Below are 20,772 nucleotides of genomic sequence, written 5' to 3' on the forward strand. Positions count from 1 at the left end.
GGATACCCATTCGAAAACACCAGAGACACGTGACAATATTATAGGAACAAACCTTTCTATCAGTCCAGACCTACAAGGACTTGTATGCTCTTCGGAATCCTCCGAATATCTCAGCAATGTTGAAAGTCTAATATGTTCTGATGCCTCAATTCCACCAGTGATAAACAAAGCAACCTGCGCAGCAAACACTTTGCAAACTATGTCAACAAAACTTGACTCGCTATTCGTACCATGTGCTTGTATGGCCGAGGAACAAAGTGAATTGAAATTTGTCCTTGCAAAGATTGTTGAGATTGGGCTTCATTATGAGTTTGCCAGTCCAGAAACAAGGGTGCCGGTAATCTCACCGGCACCCTTGTTTCCAGATCAGCAGACTCCAAGTCTGCTTGCCGTGGCTGCTGTGCCTGACAGATTTGACCTTGAGGTAGTCAGACTGCTCACGGAAGCACCAGCACTGACATAGGACTCTATGGGAATGGGGACTTACAATTTACCAGCGCCTGACTTCCCTGGCCACCGGACTCGTAATGAGCCGGTGGCACCGGAAAAGTCAGTCGCTGGTAAATTATTACTGATCCGGCGGCAATCTGTCAGTAGCATCGGCAGGGTTACCGCCGGACCCATAATGAGGCCCATTGTCTTAGATGCTCAGGCAGCCACCCAATTGGAGCAATCCAAAGAAATGGTGGATGGAGAAATCACATCAGAGGAAATACTAAACAAACAAGCGTCCCCTATCTCGATTCTATCTGCAGCACTCAATGCCCATTAAATAAAGGCAAATTGACATTTACGACTAGGGCACCTAAGGCCACACAATATAGCCTGCAGTCTACTCAAGTGGACATACTGGGCAAATTCAAAGTATCACGGTCACAGTGGGATGGGACAGTAAGACAAGTCTACCTCCACGGCCCTTTGGACAGATGGTTTGGTTTGGTCCCATGACAACCAATTCCACTATCCAGATTAGTAAAACCAGGGACCGTCCCTTCTACTGGTGTTTCATTGACCTTGTTACCTGTGGCTGTACCAAACAACAAGCCCGCTATAGTTCCAAATCTGCCGCCTCTTGCCAAGAGTATACAGTGCGTTCAGCCACAATTTGAAGTCTATAGCCAGGAACCAGCTGTACTCCCACAGCCAAAAACAGTGAACAATCTTTAGCCTATAGTTTGGCAGATTAAAAATCAATGGCCCTCATTACGAGGTTGGAGGTAACCATGCTGCATTTAGCGGCATGGTTGCCTCCTTACCGCATACCGGGCCCGGGTTCCTCAAATGAAGACTTACCGGGCCATCCCAACCTTGGCGGACCTAGTAATTCCTCATCCGAGGAACCCGGACCCGGTCCATCCCCATTCGAGCCCCCATAGGGCTCAATGGGAATGGGGAAGGAGCTAACAACGGGTCCGTTTATAACGGGCCCGTTGTTAGCTCCCTGGTCTCCTCGCGGGACCCAGTTAGGACACCTGGCTTTACCAGGCGCCCATTGTGGGTCCCGCGAGGAGACCTCGTAATAGGGTGGAATGGGTTTACCGGCACTGGCACCATTACCGGTGCCGGTAAACCCATTCCGCCAACCTCGTAATGAGGGCCAATGTGCCATTATACTCTTTACAATTTGGTGGGTGCTCTTCCCCTTGGGGAATGAGTTAAATTAGAGAGATAAACCCCAGAGCGGAGAGCCCATTTCTGAAATGATCTTAATTAATGTAATTATGGTGCAGCATTCTCAGCCTGTCTACAATTTGCTCAGAAGATATGTACATATTGAACTGCCGGTTATGGGTAGTCTCAACAACTGGGTTCTTATTGAATTCATTTCACTGGCTGTAGTGGCCTTGCTATGCACCAATATGATCGCTCTAAAGAATGAGGGCTACCAACTTACGATGTGTAGAAAGCATACCACTAATGTGCCGGAGAATAAGATTTTGAAACCCTCACAGCCTGCACCTTCTTGTGTATGCCCACAAAATGTAGTAATGTCTGAGCAACTAGTCTGTGGGCCTTACTGACCTGCAGGAGATAGCCAATTAATTCCACCAAAGAAGTGGTTTGTTGGGTTCCTGACACACTTTACATAGCTAGCAATTGCTGTACCAAAGTGTGTGAAAACATTAAATATATATCTCCTGGAACATGAGAGGCTTTAGATCATTCCTATTCCATCCACTAAAGTTGATGGCTATCAGGTTGTTTGTGGAGCTGCTGGACAGAAGAGCTAAAGTGGTCATTTTGGTGGCATTGCTGTAGGTACACGTGTTTCTTTTAGTTTAAAACCTTTTTTTAGCTAGCCCTATGAGCCCTAATGTACTTCCTGATATTGCTTGTGACCCATCATTCTTGAATAATGATACCCTTATTGTAAACATCTATGACCCCCGGATGGCGCTGGTACACAAATTATGCAACACTTGTTTCATAAGATTTTGTCTTATTGGGCTGACCTCCAACCTGGTGGAAATGTGGTTTTAGCAAGTGACATTAGTGTCTGAAAATTGCACGAATAGTTACATCCACATCTAGACACAGAGGTGGAAATGACACAAAAGAAAGCAGTGCCTAGAGAATCTGAAAGGCAGCTTGCTTGGAATACTTTAGTAAATTTGCATGATTTGCACTGTCTTAACCGAAAGGGTTTGCTAAATAATTCCGCCACCCACGACATGATTAAACAGTCTTACATCTTCTTGTCTGGATTATGTGTTTGTGGAGGCAGTACCCTCGGTTAGCATTAGTGATCTTACTGTTCGCTGGACTGAGCTGAGGGACCATGCAATTCTTGAATGGTCACACATGTTAAACAGACCTTGCACAACCCATCATATGGATATCTCCTCCTCGATCAATCTGAGGGGTAATTGTATCATATGGCCTGCAGGTAACCTGAACAAGTTTACCGGGTATATTAACACCAATAGTGTGTGCTTGGTGAAATGGCTGGAGTTGAATAGCTGGGACATTCGTAATATGGTGGGTGCTCGAGGCAAGTTACTAGTCCTTAGGATATACCACCGATGTAGAGTGAGGGTCAAATTTCACAGCTGGTTCTCCCCCAAAGATAAAGCAACACAATTAGCTAAATTATCAACTCAATATAAGAATTGGCTGAGGGCACATACATTTTCCACTTCCAACATTAATTGGAAACGCTTATATCGCTTACTTAGGAGCATTGATAATAAAACATTTTGGGCCATGATCGTACATTTTTTGCTAGGGCATGAACTACGAGCATGCCAACCAATTGTAGAGGGTCATATAACGAAGGGCCTTATACTTTGATGGCCAATGATATACTGTGTACTTAGTAGTGCTGAAGATTACTTACACTAGAGGTGGGCATAAGTTGTCCATCTGACAGTAAGTAGATACCCAATCACAACTGAATCCCTTTATAGAAAGTATACTTAGAGGTTCCCCTTAAGCCTATCACAACTCCACGTAGGTTTTTCTCATTTGCCTCGCAGTATGACGTCACTTCTGACACATTTTTAATATATAAATGTGATTTTTTTGTAAAGTGCGCCGAGAACTCGAGCGAACGTCCGTTAATGTCTGTTGTAACTTCCTGTTTTAGGCAATGGATAGTAAAACAGAAAACTTTGCCATCTTCCTGAGTTGGTTCGATTATTTGGTGTCAGATTTATTCTGCATCCCATCCATTGCATGCGTGCTATCCAAAGGGGCCTAAGCTCAAATTGTTTAAAAGTTGAGGGAGGGCTGAGTGAATAGGCACAGCGCCATAACGGTAACGCAGCAGCATACATGACTGCATCTGAGATCGATGTGCTCCGAACCTTTTCTGAAATATGTACTTTCATGTGCACAGTCGCTTGCTTATATTTAGGACAGGGTGATGGAAATAAATACAATGCTGGTTTGTAATGAAGGACTCCTTTTGTATTCTTTGCTGAGCGCTAAGGTAACTTGCTATCATTTGCCTTAACACCTCTACGTGGCAGCCGTGTGTGGAGGTTTACTTTGTGAAGGGGTGTTGCTAGGTCTGGAAAAGATCTGGGGCTACGCTAATGTCGAGGCTGTCGGAATTCGGGGCTACCTAGCCTTTTGGTTGTAGCCCCTGAGCTTCTATCCGAGGCTACAACTAAAAGACCCGGGGCTATAACCTTCTCACCCCCCACCCCTAGCAGCGCCTCTAACTTTGTGTGTTACCTGCATAGCAATGTGTCCACTGTCAAATGACAGAAAACAGACTGCCAGGCTTCACACCACCCCATGTTTGGATGATGTTGGATCTATCGACTTGCTAACGGGCAATATACCGTGCCTATGGACATAGTTGCAAACAGCCCTGCCCATAGGTGTACCGAAAGCTTGCCTTGTAATCTACGTGACAACAGTGCTTTTGCCTTAAATTACATACAGTGTTCGCTTCCCCCGGCACCTGAACATACATCTGGGAAATGTGAGCTCCAGTGAATGAGTCAAGTGGGTGTATATGCCTTTTGTGGACCTCAGTACTCAGTTTAAGAGTACATAGAACAAATATGATTAAAAAAAGATGTTTTTATTGTTATGTTTGATTCAGCAGATGGCCTCCACAGCAGCACGCTGTGGCGTGACAATTATGTCGTATACATTAGATCACTTGCCTTACCTGCGTGTTCTGCTCTCTATTGGAAACTGACTCATTTTGGTGTGTCAACTTTTTATTTTTCGTTCACCATTTCATTTTCTAACATTACGCACTATGCAAGAGGTTCATTATTGAGGTGCACGTTTCTCTGCCCCCCTCTGGATGGAATCCAACATATATTATGCAACTTGCCCTTCCAGATCACCAGGCTAAGCCCAAGAAGCCTGTTATCACTTTTTCAAGCTTGCACATGCTCTTATGACTTTGGTCGCTCTCCAACCACATTGATAATGATGTGTTATTTATATAGCGCCTTAATTCAAAGCGCTTTACAGAGCACATACAATATCACCCAACCGAAATTGGTACTCATGTATCAACCTTGGAAGGATGAAAGGCTGAGTTGGCCTTGCCAGGATTCAAACCTGCGACCTGCGGATAACGCTCAGATCACAGGAGCGAGCGCTCAACCCGCTGAGCTATCTTACCACCTCCATAGTCTAAAAGCTTTAAATGATAATTGCGAGAGAAAAGTCTTTGGTAAAGGTTACTCTCTCACGTAATTAAGAAAGTGGTTAAGGAACAAAGTTAAACTATGGTAAGCTACTGGGTATTACAATTTCACCAGATGGGGAAAAAGGGTCGGACGGAGTGCCTGGCGTGTTTGGATTTCCCCATGATACCAGGAAGTTGACTACGTCCAAAGTCATGTGTATTGGGGGGATGTTTTACTGAATACGTATGAGGTAGCCTGCCTGTGGAGTTTGGCCTAATATGGGGCAGAGGTGACGAGTTAGTGTTGGTGCAGGACAGAGATTTGGTGAGAAGCAGGAAAAAGGCCAGGGCAAATGCCTGCTTACCAGCACATTTCTCATCTCTGATAATTCTTCGGACTCTTCACTTTCCACAAGTTTTTCCTGTCCTTGGCCTTCTGGAACTGTTCCATCCATGTCAGTCCCTCGCGAGGTGGGGAGTGTTTGGCTTCTCCTCCAGCTGATGTCACATGGGGAGGGAGGGTCCAGGCGAGACAGAGAGCCAGATCCCACCTCGGCCCTCCCTCAGATTTAGACATAATCTTTACACTGCCCACTATCGTTTCCCTACAAAGGATGGGTTTGGGGTCAAACTGACACCACCCCACCCCAGACTGGTTGAAAGGCAGCATAAGGGGTGAGGTTAAGGGAAATCTATGCCTTGGGGCCTTTCCTATTTAGCACCCCCAGGCCTTTATTTGAGGCTGGCTTGGGAGCCTTTTCTTCCCAGCCAAACGCAACTGAGCATATGCAGTGTGTACGGCTCAGAAGAGCGCTCCCCACAGCACACACTGCAGCCACATGAAAGCCATGTCCATGAGCGAGGCAAACTACTGCCTGCCACTCATGGATGTAGTTGGAGGGCCACCGCCGCTAACCCTCAATTGTACGAGCCGCTCCTGCGGCCCGCCCCGATCACTGTGGTCAAAAAATCTCGGCTTTAAATTCTCTTCTTCTCTCTCTGCCGAGGCGGAGGTGAGTGCAGTTTGTCAGGCAGGGCATATCAAGTTGAAGTTGCTGAGAAAAGTTCCTCCGTTTCTTCCTACTCAACTACGTGCTATTGTGGTGTCTTCTTTTCTTCTGGGGGCTTTGGATCAGTTCTCTTCATCTTGCTAAACCACTCTTTCTTCCTCACAGTCTTCAAGTCCTTCAAAACTGTGCCGCTCGCGAAGCCACGTCTACCCCTTTACGCTCTCATATTAGCACAGTTCTTCGCACTCTCAACTGGCTTCCTATTTCAGAGCGTATTGACTTCAAAGCCTTGTGTATGGTGCATCGTGCCTTCAATGGCATTGGCCCTGAATACCTGCAGGCCACATTTCAGCCTTAGTACCCGTGCGTGCTCTCCGATGTGCGGAGGCGCTCTTGATCTCTGTGCCGCGGTTTACACTGAGCGGACGGGGAGGGAGGCTTTTTCTGTCGCAGCCGCTGTGTTATGGAACAAGCTCCCCTGGTCCATTAGGGCGACTGTTGGTCATCTGACCTTTCATCGGCTTCTAGAATCATTTTAGTTTAGGGTTTTTCTGGTTTTCTTGTTTTTTTCCTGCTCTGCCAGTTTTCCGCACCATGCACATAACGTAACATGCAGATATCAGAAAGAAGTGCCTGCTGAGCGCGCTCGCGGACGGTGGCTTAAGACGCCGCCGGATCTGCTCTCACTTTCCTACTTATGTGCTCAGAGGTGAGGGTGGCCTTTACCCTGGGTCCACACCTAAATTGGGCCTGAACCAGAAGATCTAAATTACTCAATGCAATCTCAGAGTAAAGTTTCCGTTTGAAGTTTTCCACTTTGTGCGGGGAAATGACTGCGCTGAGTGTTGCACTGATTTTGTACCTAATGCATTTACATTTGAACTCGCCGAGTCTTTTACAATTTCTAATTACTGTTTTGGAAATATATTGATGATTGATGCCTCATACTTGTATTATGTGTATCATTTGTGACGGTTTCTGCTGAAACAAAGAGTGATTGATTGAATTGCCGACATGGCCATCTACATGCACCTCTGTAGTGATATCCTAGTTCACCCCCTCTCGACCCTCTCCCTCTAATATCTGATTGCTTTTTCTTTCCTCTTTGTTTCCATCCAGGTATGGCCCTGACAAATGGCGGCACAAGCTAGAGTGCACAAACATTAACAGAACCTGGTGTGACCTTAGAAACGAGACCTATGACTATGATGATCAGTACTACGCCAGGGTGATGCTCACCGCCAATGGCCGGGACTGCTCGAAGTGGGCGAGCACAGAACGATTTAACCCCTTGACTGACAGTAAGTGAAACAGCCCTAAAGGAATGATTTCACGACTATCCATTCGAACACGAGCTAACTACTGTTACTCCAGCAAACCTTAAGCTAAGCTTTAGAAACATGTTGGGTGGGCAGGTTTGTTTTCCATGCAGCTCTTCAGGTATTTTTCTTGGCGTGTTGGTAGCTGAGCCATGGGCGATGCGAGTCAAATTCAGGAGCTTGCATGTGGAATATTGGAGTGCTTCTCAGTAGGGTGCACTGCCAGTTCTATACCCTTTCTGCCACTATTAGAAATGATTTACACTGATAGCTATTAAATGAACTATTTGTTGTGTATGGCTTACATAGGAAGCCTCTAGCACCTTTAGCTCTGCATATGTTTTGGACTCCAACATCCATCAGCCTTAGCTAGTATAGTCAATGGTGAGGGAACAAGGCAGTTGTAGTCCAAAACATCTAGAGAGCTGAAGGTGGCAGACCCATTCTCTAGCTCATTGGCTGGATCTCACAAAAGGGAAATGTATCAATTTCTCTGACTCTCCAGGTTTTAAGAGACGTGGGAATAAGGAAGGACGATGACACTCGAGGGCGATGGGAGTGGGCAGCAGTAATTATTGTTTTGGCCCTGAATACCCATGCCCACTCCCACTAGTGCTAGACTATGGTGGCAGCAGAGGAGGGTGGGAAAGGAACTGTGAGTGGGCCAAAACCAAATGTAATTGTCAATGGACCCCTACCAATAGCATAGTTCATTTCATTTTGGGTTTTAAGGGACATCATACACAACTCAAGCTTTCCATTCGTCTGTCAGATCTCTCTCCGAACCCCATGTTCAAATATAACCACCTTGTTGAAAGTTAGCCATATGCAATTTTCATCTTCATACCCCCAACTTCAATGACTGTCAAAAGCATCTGTTTTAGAGGGCACAGCAGACTCGGGGCTAATGCGTATATAGACTTTAAACTCTTCTGAGCATTGTCTATCTATTTTCATCGTTTACGTTTTTGAGGGTGCCCAATGGCAGTCCAGTTTCACCTGTAGTTTTGTACCCTTCCAGAAATCTGTTTGCACATGGGTGGAGGGGTTGGGATCAATGACTGATGGTACAGTTTGTCACAACAGTTTTACATTTTAAGATATATGAAGACATCTGAATAATTTTATTTGATTGAATTATGTTTTTTAAATACAAGGTAAGACATCTGTCATAAAATCCAAACTGTTTTATTTGTGATCCTAACATCCCCTAAAAATCTATCAACATTACTAGAAATCAGTGGTGGGTCATAGTGGTCTTTAGCAGGGTAATAAAATCCCACAAAGCGTTTGCCTATGACCGGTTCACCTGCAGGGATTGCTGAGTATGAATATTATTTTAAAAGTACAGTACAGTACAAAATACTATACAAACTATTAACACATACAGCTGTCTCGGCCAAGGAGCACTTGGTGCAGCCAGTTTCCTGCCTGTGGGGCAGAGCTGTTGGCAGCAGGTCCTGCTGAACTGCTTCAATTCTGATCTTCTAGGAAATCTTGTTGATCAAGCATTGAGAGCAGAACGGTGGGAAGTCTTATAGCCAGAGAAGCTTTGATGAGTGCAGAGTTTTTTCATGGCCCAAATCTTTCAACGGAACTTATACATCTTTTAGGCCCTGACCCTATCCTAAAGGTAGGCATCATTGTACTCCTTTTCAGTGCCCAAGAGTGGCTGTTGACTGGCACAGACCCATTGGAGGAGTTTAGAGACTGCAGGGATGGTAGACTGCAGAATATTAACATAGGAATCCTCCAATCTCTGAGGAGCTTGGATGTGAGCAGCATGACACACATGGAGGCACTTGCAATGGTTGTCCAGCAGGCAGACAGCATTCTGGGGTACCATGCACACAGGTAGCTCCTGGTGAAGTTCACATGGAGTTGGGTGTGAGGCAGTAGACCTAGAGAGCTCCAGATCCTTTCTACAGCAAAGGCCATGAGCAGCAGTACATGGGGAGCATAGTGCTTGGACTTCTGTGAGCTGAAATCGTTCTGCTTAGCTATTTCTTGCACCACAGTCAGTCCGCTATCACCCCAAGCCCGGCATGCAGAGAGTTAGCAGGATGGTGTAGCCAGTGAGCTACTTTCTGCCCTGAAATCTTCACAACCCAGAAAGAGGTTCGTCATTCTTCCCAACCCAAGGTACAGGGTGCCAATGGGTATCAGTGGTACCTGTTGTAAGAGATGGGATTGCCTTTTCCATCAGACCTATGTCTGTGAGTGTTTAGCCCCTTGATACGTGTAGTCTCTATCCCAGCATAGCGGGTACTTTAGAAGTGGCACATACATCCCTGTGGAAACCACAAGCCTGTCATAAATTTAATGAATTCCTACTTGTTAGGTAAAGAGGAATAGGGCCTTAGGGGGCAACATCCGCCAGGGCCTGCTTGCATTTAGATCATTATCCAGACCCATCTCTTCGGAGGTAAAATTTTGGTAGCTCATTCCACTTTATAATTTCCACTGCCCCTTCAGAACTCATAGTAGGACTAACCAAGCCCTGCCCATGCCCTATATGTAATCCCAAATAAAGGGTCTGGTTGTAGACCACAAATATTCATTTTCAGCAGCAGTTAATCCAGGGAATTGTATCCCCTTTAGTGACTGCTTGTTCATGATTAGTTATATTGATGTTGCTTTTATTCCCATGCAGGAGGGATGTGAACTAGCAATACAAGCTGGACTTCTCCCATAGACGACAGGATTCGGACTGATTTGCATATTTGTAGCTTTGCCCAGACAGATTATAACATGATCAGATAGACGCTGCCCAGAACTATGCAACTGCTTACGATTAATTCTAAGTTTCCTATTCATTACTTTTTGAGTGTATTTAGTCGCCTTGCCTTGGAAGACTGTGCCTCATGCTAATGAGTCTTCTTTTCAGGTTCTGCTGGCTCTGGTGCTGAACTGGTATTACACCGCCAGCATACTCCGTGCACACATATCTCAGTTCCGCACCAGCTTTTATTTGCCAGTCCTGTGGACCACTGAGTGGAAACGATCTGGTGGCCCGGCACACACACAGCTTGGACCTTTTTCCTGCATCGCCATGCAAAGCAGCATTACCTTTTGTAACTCCACTCTGCATGTCCTTTTCTGCTCAGCAGCAATCCTTACTGTCCTTCTAAGCAGGCAGCATATATTAATTAGTCCATCTGCCCTATCACTCCTCAAATGAGATGACTATTTAACATGCATATTGCTACTCTGTGAAAGATACCTCACCATGTGTTCGCAGGTTTACCATTGGAACATATATGACAAGTAGGGGTGCTGATAATCTTTTCCAAGGTTTAGTACTTTTATGTTTTTATTTTATATCAGAAGGCTATTTTATGAATAATCATTGTCTCTATTTTCATCTTATATTTGAAAGGTTTGTCAGGCATTTGTCACCCATAACCAGTGCAAATAGGACCACTTTCTCCATGCTGGGCAAGGCGTTAGACTTTTTGAGGTGAGACTGGTTGTGCGCATAGGACGCGTGTTTCGGGAATGCAGCATCCCTTTTAATCCACATTGTAGTTATATTAGAAGCATCCACCATGGGTGGCTAAACAGGATTACCTCAGCACCCAATCCAGCGTTCTCATGTCATCATAAATGATGGTGGTCTCTGTAAAGATTCTGTCACTCCAACAAGGAAATAAACACACAGCTCATTTCAGGACACTACATATTACAGCACGACAGAGTTGGAGCTCTGCAGGAACGTTTACATCTCCTGAACAATCCTGACATGATATCCAGTATCACCCGCAGCATGTTTGAGGACTAGCTATGTTCCCGCATCCTGAAATGTGATTTATGAGAACAATAGGTTCTTCCAACTTCCTACCGAGACTAGACTCCTAGGAGAAAGTTCAATAGGAGCAAATACCACCATTAAGCTGGTTGATGTGTCTCATGAGTGTGTCACCATCAGGACATATTATTAGTGATCACATCCAAGATCCATCTAAGTTGAATCTCTCTGCAGCAATTGCAAGCATGCATCTGTCTAAACCCCACTCTGATTGTACTGGCAGTACTTGCCTCATGTTTTTTCCCTAATTCAGATATCTGAGTATCCAAATCTGCTATGTGCCTCATGTAGGGCTGACCGGTCCCTGCTGGACTGCAAAGCCATAGCTGAAGTTTGCACACTGATGCCAGATGTAAGCCCATTACTTGTTGTGTTTCCTTTTTGGCTAAGAAGATCACCTAAAGGCTATGGCCATTAGCTATACTTTGGGCCTAATGGTGCTGGATCTATCTGCAGACTGACACCACCATGGCCATGCAGTGTTGTAGCATTCTCTGAGCGGTGGTTTGAGTTTTGGTGAAGTTTCATGGTTGTTTCCCTCCTCTTTTGCACAAGGGACACCAGACCAGGTCACCATTGGTTCCACTAAGTCACCTTTAGGCTTTAACCCTTCAGCATTCTTCAGCAGACAGTGATATCACTTCTGCTGTCCGGGTAGCATGTGTGATGGCTGGGGATATCATCAAAAGCAAAGAATGACCTTCCACAGCAATAATGTACTGATAGCATGCATATATATATATGTGCCTTTTCACTGTGATCCTGGGCCGGCACTCTGCACTCTATCGAGAGCTTGACTGAGGTGGCCAGTTAGGTGAAATGTAACAAACCATCTGAATCTGGATCCAGACAAGACAGAACCATTAAGAGTAGGTTTTGGGACCTGGTTATGAATGTAGCATCGTCAGTTAAGGAGTTCTGACCCCGCTGTGAGGTAGGCATGGTATCAAGAGGTGGACACAGACACAATGAATCAAGTTTGTAAAACCTTTATTAACTTGAAAAGGGGTTGGAGACTTCCTAATTGACCCTATTTCTATATGGCAGTAGTCTCAACCATTGAACTAAATGTCTGTCAGTCAAAATAATAAAGATGTCTGTGTCGAACCTATGCTTGTCCTCACTTTCTTCTAGAAAAATAATATGTACGGGATTGGGTCAAAATAAAATAGTGAGTCAAAATAATAACAGGATGGTACTGGAGCTGTCCCACAGCTCCCTTCCCCAAGCTTGAGTTGAGATTCAACAAAGTTCTTTGGGTTCAAATAGTTCAAACAAAGTTCCTTTAGGTTTCTAAGGGCTTTCGTTCTCCACAGACTTAGAAGCCCCTCTTGTCACCTCTCAGGAATTGCACAGTTCACAATATTCACGATATTTCACTTTCACAAGACTCTCTTGCTCTGATTTCATCAGGGGCGTTCCTTCCCATACAATTCCTAAAACTTGACAGTTTAATAGTTTCTCTTCATGTTGGATTCTCTTGCTCAAAAATGGGGTTCCCTTCCCCAACAGTTCAACAATTCTCACCAACTCGCCATATCAGAGACTTCAGGGAGTACACAATTTTATTCAGCGCTGTGCAGGACCACTCTGATACCTTGGCTTTCATGGGATTGTGCCCTCGCCAATCCATAACTTTTATCACAGTTCACAAACAGGGTCATGCCCCAGGCACTCTTTAGCTTCTTTACTTTCACAATTAGCTGTTCTTTGGGTTCTCTTGCAACAAATGATCCCTCACTTTTCGCATCTTTCACCAACCAGGCTCCCATCTCACTTTGAACTCACTAGTTGTGATTACTTCAGCGTAGCTTTTGTGGTTATGTCGTGTCGAGGTCAGGGGCTCCTCACCTGCTCCTCAGACACTCCTGGGCTGCCTCGCTGGCAATGGGGAACAAGCACCTTTTCAAGGACTTCTCTTCAGAGATCAGCATACCACACAATCCCCTTCTGGCTCCTTGGAGACATGGCTCCCTCGCCACACTTTTTCTGGCCTTCTCAAACCACGGGCTCTAAGCATCTCGGCGCTCCATTCTCCGACAGCGGATCTCGGGGTGCTCAGGCTTTCCCAGCTGCTTGTTAGCTCGTTCTCTGACTCGGGTTCCTTCTTGGGCTTCAACTCGTTCTCTCTGTTTCTTGGAGCTACTCCTTTTATACACAAGTGGATTAACAGGCTTCATGTGGATACAATCTTTGCCCATTGCCTGACTTCTTCTGACCATGTTAGTGGGAGATTCATGAAAATAGTAGAGTGCCTCTGAATGCAGTTTCTTCGTTCTAATGGCACAGTGGTGTTTTGGACATGAAGAGTACAGGTGTCATGTTGCAGCCCTGGGTGCACCATGTCACTGTGATTCCACAGAAATGTAAACCCTTCAACAACAGACTAATGGTCTTCCGTGTACAGTTACAACTGAAAGATCGCCAACCCATCGAAGTCCTTGCCATGTTAGACTGCGGGGCAGCAGGAAACTTCATGGATGAAATCTGGGCTAAGGAACACCAAATTCCACGTCAGGACAAGATCGATCCCATTCCGGTGGAAGGCATAGAAGGCTCTCCCTTGACGTCTGTACTCATTATTCAAGAAAACAGGGCCCTGTTTGTCTCCATGTTTTCCCATAAGGAATCTGTTGTCTTTGATCTCATCTGAGCAGCCCACTTCCCAGTGATACTGTGCATACCTTGGCTTAGAAGACACAACCCCAGCATCAACTGGACACTGAATACTATCCAGTTCCAATCACAGTATTGCCTTCAACATTGCCTGGAACAGGAAGAAGGGGACCGAAAGTAGGCCTTACGGTACCTCTCTCGGCTCCTGTGATACACTCCATTCCCCCACATTACCATGACTTCCAGAACGTATTTGAAGACGTGCTTCCAAGGAAACTGCCACCTCACCGAAGGGAGGATTGCACCTTAGAACTACAACCTGAAGCTACTGTTTCCTTCAGAAGGATGTTCCCTTTGTCACAACCGGAAAGAAGAGCACTTAAGGAATATCTGGAGCGTAACCTCCACACATGACTTATTCAGGAGTCTAAGCCTGCAGTGGGGGCCTCCCTCTTCTTTATCCTGAAGAAAGGAACATCTGAGCTCTGACACTGTATAGACTACTTTGGACTGAACAGCCTCATCATTCAGGATAGGTATCCCATGCCCCTCATAAAGGACATCCTCAAAGCTGTACAATGTGCCAGTATATTCACTAAACTGGATCTACGAGGAGCATACCACCTCCTGAGAATCAGAGCTGGGGATGAGTGGAAAACGGCCTTTCGGACCCCTTTGGGTCATTTTAAATATCAAGTCATGCCGTTTGGACTCGTAAGCCCCAGCCATATTCCTACGGTTTATGGACAAGGTATTTGCCGATCTCCTATTCTCCTCAGTGGTGGTCTACCTGGATGATATCTTGGTCTACTCGTCCAATCTGTATGAAAATTGCAGACACGTTTCAGAGGTTCTACATCATCTACAACAACACCAGCTGTTGGCCAAGACAGAAAAATGCGCTTTTGAGACATCCACAGTCCCCTATCTGGGATTTATCCTTTCCAATGTTGGTATCCAGATAGATACCAGCAAGACTAAGGCTATCCTCCAGGGGTATGCACCAAAATCTATCAAAGAAATCCAAAGGTTCTTAGGGCTGGTAAACTTTTACCAGAAATGTATTGCCACCCTTTGCAAGGTAGTTCTACCCATTACAGCCCTCCTCAAGAAAGGGGTAAGATTCGATTGGAATACCAAGGCGAAGCTGTATTCCAGAAACTTAAAAGAGCCTTTTTTTCTGCCCCCATTCTCAGCCAGCCTGACCAGACCATTCCCATTCCTGGTTGAGACCGAGGCATTGCGAGGGGCCTTAGGTGCAGCCTTATTGCAGAAAGGAGAAGATGGTTTAGAACACCCCGTGGCTTACTACTCTAGGACCCTCACTCCGAATGAGAGAATCTATTCGGTCCTCAAAAAGGAGTTGCTCTCGATACGACAAGCCTGCAAAGAATGGCGCCATCCCCGACAAGGAGCAGCCTTTCCATTTCAAATGCGCACAGATCATCCTAACCTCTGCATACTTCAGCAACTGGAATGTCGTAACTCACGCCACGCCAGATGGGTCTATTAAGTTTCACAGTTTGACTTTACCATCAAATACCTACCAGTTAAAGAGAACATACTAGCGGATGCATTATCCTGTAGTCTCAGAGAGGATTCCGGACAGTACCAAGGGCATGAAAAGATTCTTGCTAGGAATAGATTTGTGGGAGAAGTAAACGCGTTCCTTCAAGACCTCAAGCAGGCTACCATCTATCAAAGTCCAAGTCCGACCCTGCCCTTGGCCCAAAGGAAGTGACTGCTCTTCTGGAAGGGGTCTTTGTATCTGCCCTCCAAGGGGTTACAAACATTGGCTACTTCATGGTGTCACGACCTTCACACGGCAGGCCATAAGGGTCACGCCACCACCTTGGAACTGACTTCATGTCACTTTTGGTGGCCGTCTATTAACAAGGATGTGAAGGAATACGTCTCCTCTTGTCCCACATATGCTCAGAATAAATAATCCACCACCAAACCACTGGTTCTCTTGTAACAAGGACCTCCTCCTTTAGGTCCATGGCAGCATCTATCGACTGATTTCATCGTCAATCTTCCCCTATCACAGGGGTCTACCACCATCATGGTGATCATAAATTATTTTAGTAAATTGGCTCATTTTTCTGCTCTAGTGGGACTTCCCTCAGCTTCCGCGACTGCTACTTGTTTCTGAGGGATGTTGCAAGATTACACAGGCTCTCTCACACCATCTATGTCTGATAGAGGAACACAATTTACCTCCAAGTTCCGGTCCACCCTCTGTAAACAGCTAGGTATCCATCGGGCCCTATCCTTGGGACACCAACCTCAGAGTAATGAACAAACATAAAGACTCAATGCCACCCTGGAGCAGTACCTGAGATGCTTTTGCAATCAGGAACAAGACAACTGGTCAGAACTCCTCCCACTAGCAGAGTTTGCGTACAACAACACCAAGCACACAGTTATCAGGATGAGCCCATTCTTCTGCACGTACGGCTATCAGCCTAAACAAATACCCACAACTGGTTTTCCTCCTTCTAAAGTCCCTCCAGTTGACCAGCTCTTGGAGACTTTAAAAAACACTCATAAGGAAGCACTGCAGAATCTTCAATCAAGCAAGAAAACCTACAAGGCTTGGGCCGACAGGGGAAGGAGACAAAACCCATCATGGGACGCTGGCTCAAAGTTATGGCTGTCCACCAGGTATCTTCCTCCATGGGTACATCCGGGGAAGTTCTCTCCTCCCTTCATTGGTGCATTTTCCATTGAAGCCAGAATCAATCCTGTAGTCTTCCGCTTAAAACTACCTCAACATTTGAGAAAGGTCCATCCAGTGTTTCATACGTCCCTCCTCAAAGCCTACCTACCGGACCCTTATTCTCGCAAGATAAGAAGACACGGAAGCCTAAAAGAAGATGAACCTGAGGAATACAAGGTTTCCAGGCTTGTTGATTCCTGTTACAGGAAGGGTGTATTTCAATATTTGGTTCATTGGAAGGGCTATCCAGAAGCTGAGAGAACATCGGAACCTTCACAGAACATCAAGGCCCTTCGCCTTGTACGTCAGTTCCACTGGTTCCATCCGGGTAAGGGGGGGGGACCCCCAATAAGTAGGGGTCCTACTGTCATGTTGCAGCCCTGGAGGCTGTGGAGACGCTGGAGACTCCATTGATATCCCCGTCACGCTCCTTTCAGGAACTTGAGCAGCGGTCTAGTTTCCATTCAAGATGGCCACCACAAGCTTATGCCGGATTTCCCCCATTCGGACAGTGCATTGCAACCCTTGGCTCAACTTTGGGTAAGACGATACGTAGTTTGCCAACCTTTGCTTCTCTTGAATCTACTTTGTCTCCCTCTGCCCTTCCTTTCCACAGAGCTCCTCTGTTACTTGGTGCCAGTGACTCCTCGCAGCTACGGGCTGCGGCTTTCACCCATTTTGTTCCTCCCGTTGTCCCTCCTTCAGCACTGCTCTGTCCCAGTTACCCTCAGTACCCCAGAGTTTTCCTGCCCCACTCATTTCTGCTCTCTGCGGGGCCGTGGGCTGCACAATTCCATTCTCCCACACTCTCTCTATTCCATCACTCCTCCTAGCTGCATTGGAGTTACCTTCAGTATCGTCTCTCTTACCTGACACTTGCTGGTGTTCTGTTTTCCAGCACTCTGTGCTATTCACTCTCTGGGAAACTCTGTCCCCCATGCCTGCTGGATTAATCTGACAAGAGGGATGCTTGTCTACACTCTTAATTTCCTCATCGTTTCTGAACCAAATCTGCATGCCGGAACTGCGTGGATCATAGTACACAGTTAAGAAGGACCGTCCAGGAATCAGCCTGCATGAAATAGACATCCACAGTATTTCTGCCTTTTGGCTTTTTTCCTGGTCTGTGGTTGGCTTTCCGGAATCCCCCACTGCCTGGCAGATTGCAAATAAGGCATGGTGGTCTATGGGGGAGCTCGCCCTTATCTCTTCCAGAAGAAGATCGACACTATAAGAAGAAGGAAGAAGAAAGACAAAACACCAGACGAATCCTCAGAAGACCCAGGTGAGGAGACAGAAGGGGAAGAACTTATACAATCTAGGAACATGGAACAATGACCAGTAAGCCATACAGGCGGAGGGAATGTCGGGTAGGGGGCAGTTAGAAAAAGGCGGATACCATGTTTCACCTTTGGGTAATCCCTCCCCAATCACAGAGGACACTCTACCCAGGTGATCCTCCCTTGCTAGTCCACCCCACGGTCGGGATCCAAAAGCACTGGCCCTCCCCAGGCCACCTGTTTAGAGGATCCCCCAGGAGTGGCAAGGGAAAAACCCTCAGGTTTTTCACACTGCCCTGTGATCAAGAACGACAGGCCTCAGAGTCCTCTTCAAATGGAGTCTTAAGATGAGAGCCTAGATACATTTCAAACTCAAATGGGGATTTGAAGGTCTACAAATGGTCAGGGTCCATAAGGCCCCTTCTAATGGTTCTCTGCATAGCCGCATTGACTCAGTCTTTCATATAGGGCTATTTAAGTTGTGGCAATGTTTTCTATATCGTGCGTCCTTTATATCGTATTATTGAAAGGATTCTATTCATGCAGAATGATGTTGATTAAATGCTGCGGTGCAGCTCTCACTTCCAACATACTACTTAAGTCTTTGTTATCTGCCCTTGCTCTCTGACGCCTTCAGCTATTACCCCAGCTCTCTGTGAACTGAACTGCCCCATTCTTCAGTTGCCCAGGGTATCACAGATGAACTGGGTTGTTCAACTACATGGTTACCTCTGCCTCTGATTTGTGTGCATGGTATTTATGCTCATGACTGTCAATGAATCAAGGTCATTATGTTCATGTGAAAGGGGTATAGATGAACAGGCAACCTTTCGCTGTCAGTGGTGTCATGGAAACACGAAGGTGCACATATGCATGGTCATCACTGTTCTGTTTGGCCGAGTTGCGTTTGTCCATGGTCTCTCTGTGAATCACAGTAATTATTTCCATGCGTTCTGCCCCTGTATATGGAGCATACGAGGCCAGGTAACCTCATTGTTTTATGTCGTCCACCTTGATGTATTAGGACCATGATTTGTCAATGATCCATGGACACTCCTTTATTTTGTGTTTAACTAATACACTGAGAGGTCAAATTGCTGCTTACAATAAAAGACTAGTTCCTTTTTACATCACTCCCTCAAAGGAACCACTGCTGTAAAATGTCAACCTTCCTTAATTGAAATGAATTTCAATGCAGCCCCAATGATTCCCCTTTTCCTTAGTCTTCTAAAAGCCAAGCTCATCTAAATCATTTAATCTCCACAGTCAGTATGAAATGTGAGGAGGTGGAATACACTTTATGTAATGCAGGATCTGACTGGTGACCTCTACTACTAGGAGCAAACGCAACCCCTCTCAACAGGGTTTGGTGGGGGTTACGCCGGAGAATGTTTTAAAGATGAGTCAAAATGGTGACTTGCAAAGCACATTTGCTTATTTGTATGGATTAAAAAGGAGTGTGACGTAACAAAAAGCTATCAGTTACATGTTGAGAGTGAAGACAAACATACTGAAAGCTTTATAACAAGTACTTTTCTCCAAAGAGCTGTGGGGATGAGGAAAGAGGCAATGAAGGGGACAGGATGCCGGGGAGCAAGGGCAAGAGGAGCGGAAAAGCAGGGAGCATCATTCCTGCTGATGCAGCACTTAATACTGGCTAGACGGAGGCTGCTTCAAAGTGCCAAATGGGAGGAGATAGCAGAGGAGAGTTGGAGTCTGCGTCTAAGTGCGTTTACAGTTTGATTATTATTTTACGGGGAAAGTGTGTTCACTGGCTTCGCCTGCTAATGAGAGTGAGGGCAAGTTCTACGTGTCTGTTGACCCCGGTCCTTACCTTCACACTGACCTCAGAGAGATCCTATCTGCGGTGAACTCTACCCAAAGTTGCAGTAGCTGACAACATATATTGATAAAATGTTTGGTAACCAAAGCGTCATTGTGAAATAGTCAATCTGTGAGAATCAATGGACGATGACTGACAGTTAAGCCCTGTGTGATTCAGGACAAGCGGTATCTGCCTGAACTGCTAGACCTGTGAATGTGACGCAACAGAGTGGCTTCAAAAGGCGCTTCTCCATGGGAGTGGGGGGGAGGGGAGGTGGGCAGAAGTCTTCCAGCTGCAAACCTCAGCCACTGCAGGAGCAGAGTGACAGGATGGCAGTCCCATATTTATTAGTAAGCTAAACAGGGACCCCACTCTTATTCTTGGTACCTTTGGTATTTCTATCCCATAATAGTGTGCGAGCACATTGGTCTCCTCTAAATTTTGTCTATATAGTGAAATCCCTAACATTTTACCTGTATTTAGAGGTTTCCCAACCTGGGCTTCAGAGTATGGGTTTAGGTGCCAATAACCGGTTTATGCCATGCCTTGGTGTCTGCCTGGGCAGAGCCACACCAAAATTCCCTACTGCCCATTCCTCCCACGCATAATGAGTCACCCCACATCAGGCAGGCGTAGATCACCATGCAGCACCATAAGCCTGCATTGCTTATTCCCTCTCAGACAAAGGGAATAATAATAACGTAGTTCTTATATAGCGCGACACGCCCATAGGTCTCAGAGCGCTCAAATAACAGAAGACATTATTATCCCACAGAGTGGTACTCATTTTATCGACCTCGGATGGATGAAAGGCTGAGTTGACCCTGCACACATCGCATTGGTCTTTAGTGTCTCAGCATGTCCTTTCGCATTTGCCTCTGTTACTACCGCACACGTTCCTCTAGAACAAGGACTCTGCACTACCGTCAGCTACCTGAAAGTTCGCCAGTACAGGGCTTCCTCACTGTAAGATTGACCTTTTTTGTCCCCAGGAGCACAGACTGAGTTAATGTTACATTGCACTGCACTGTTCCCACAAACAAGAACCAACAGTCTCCCTCACCCAAAGAATCAACAGTGTTTGTCAACAAATT

General features: G+C 45.9%; 1 protein-coding gene across 2 annotated transcripts in view; it reads left to right on the forward strand.

Annotated features, from left to right (window-relative positions):
• Positions 1–20,772, forward strand: part of LOC138467543 (interleukin-20 receptor subunit alpha-like) — a 219,648-nt gene that overhangs the window by 86,325 nt on the left and 112,551 nt on the right. For both annotated transcript variants that reach the window (XM_069607653.1, XM_069607652.1), the window contains exon 3: positions 7,228–7,409. In XM_069607653.1, coding sequence (XP_069463754.1) covers positions 7,228–7,409 — 182 coding nt within the window. The remainder of the gene's footprint in view (positions 1–7,227; positions 7,410–20,772) is intronic.

The sequence above is a fragment of the Ambystoma mexicanum genome, chromosome 4q, assembly GCF_040938575.1.
Source record: "Ambystoma mexicanum isolate Mex_15411 chromosome 4q, UKY_AmexF1_1, whole genome shotgun sequence".
Taxonomy (NCBI): domain Eukaryota; kingdom Metazoa; phylum Chordata; class Amphibia; order Caudata; family Ambystomatidae; genus Ambystoma; species Ambystoma mexicanum.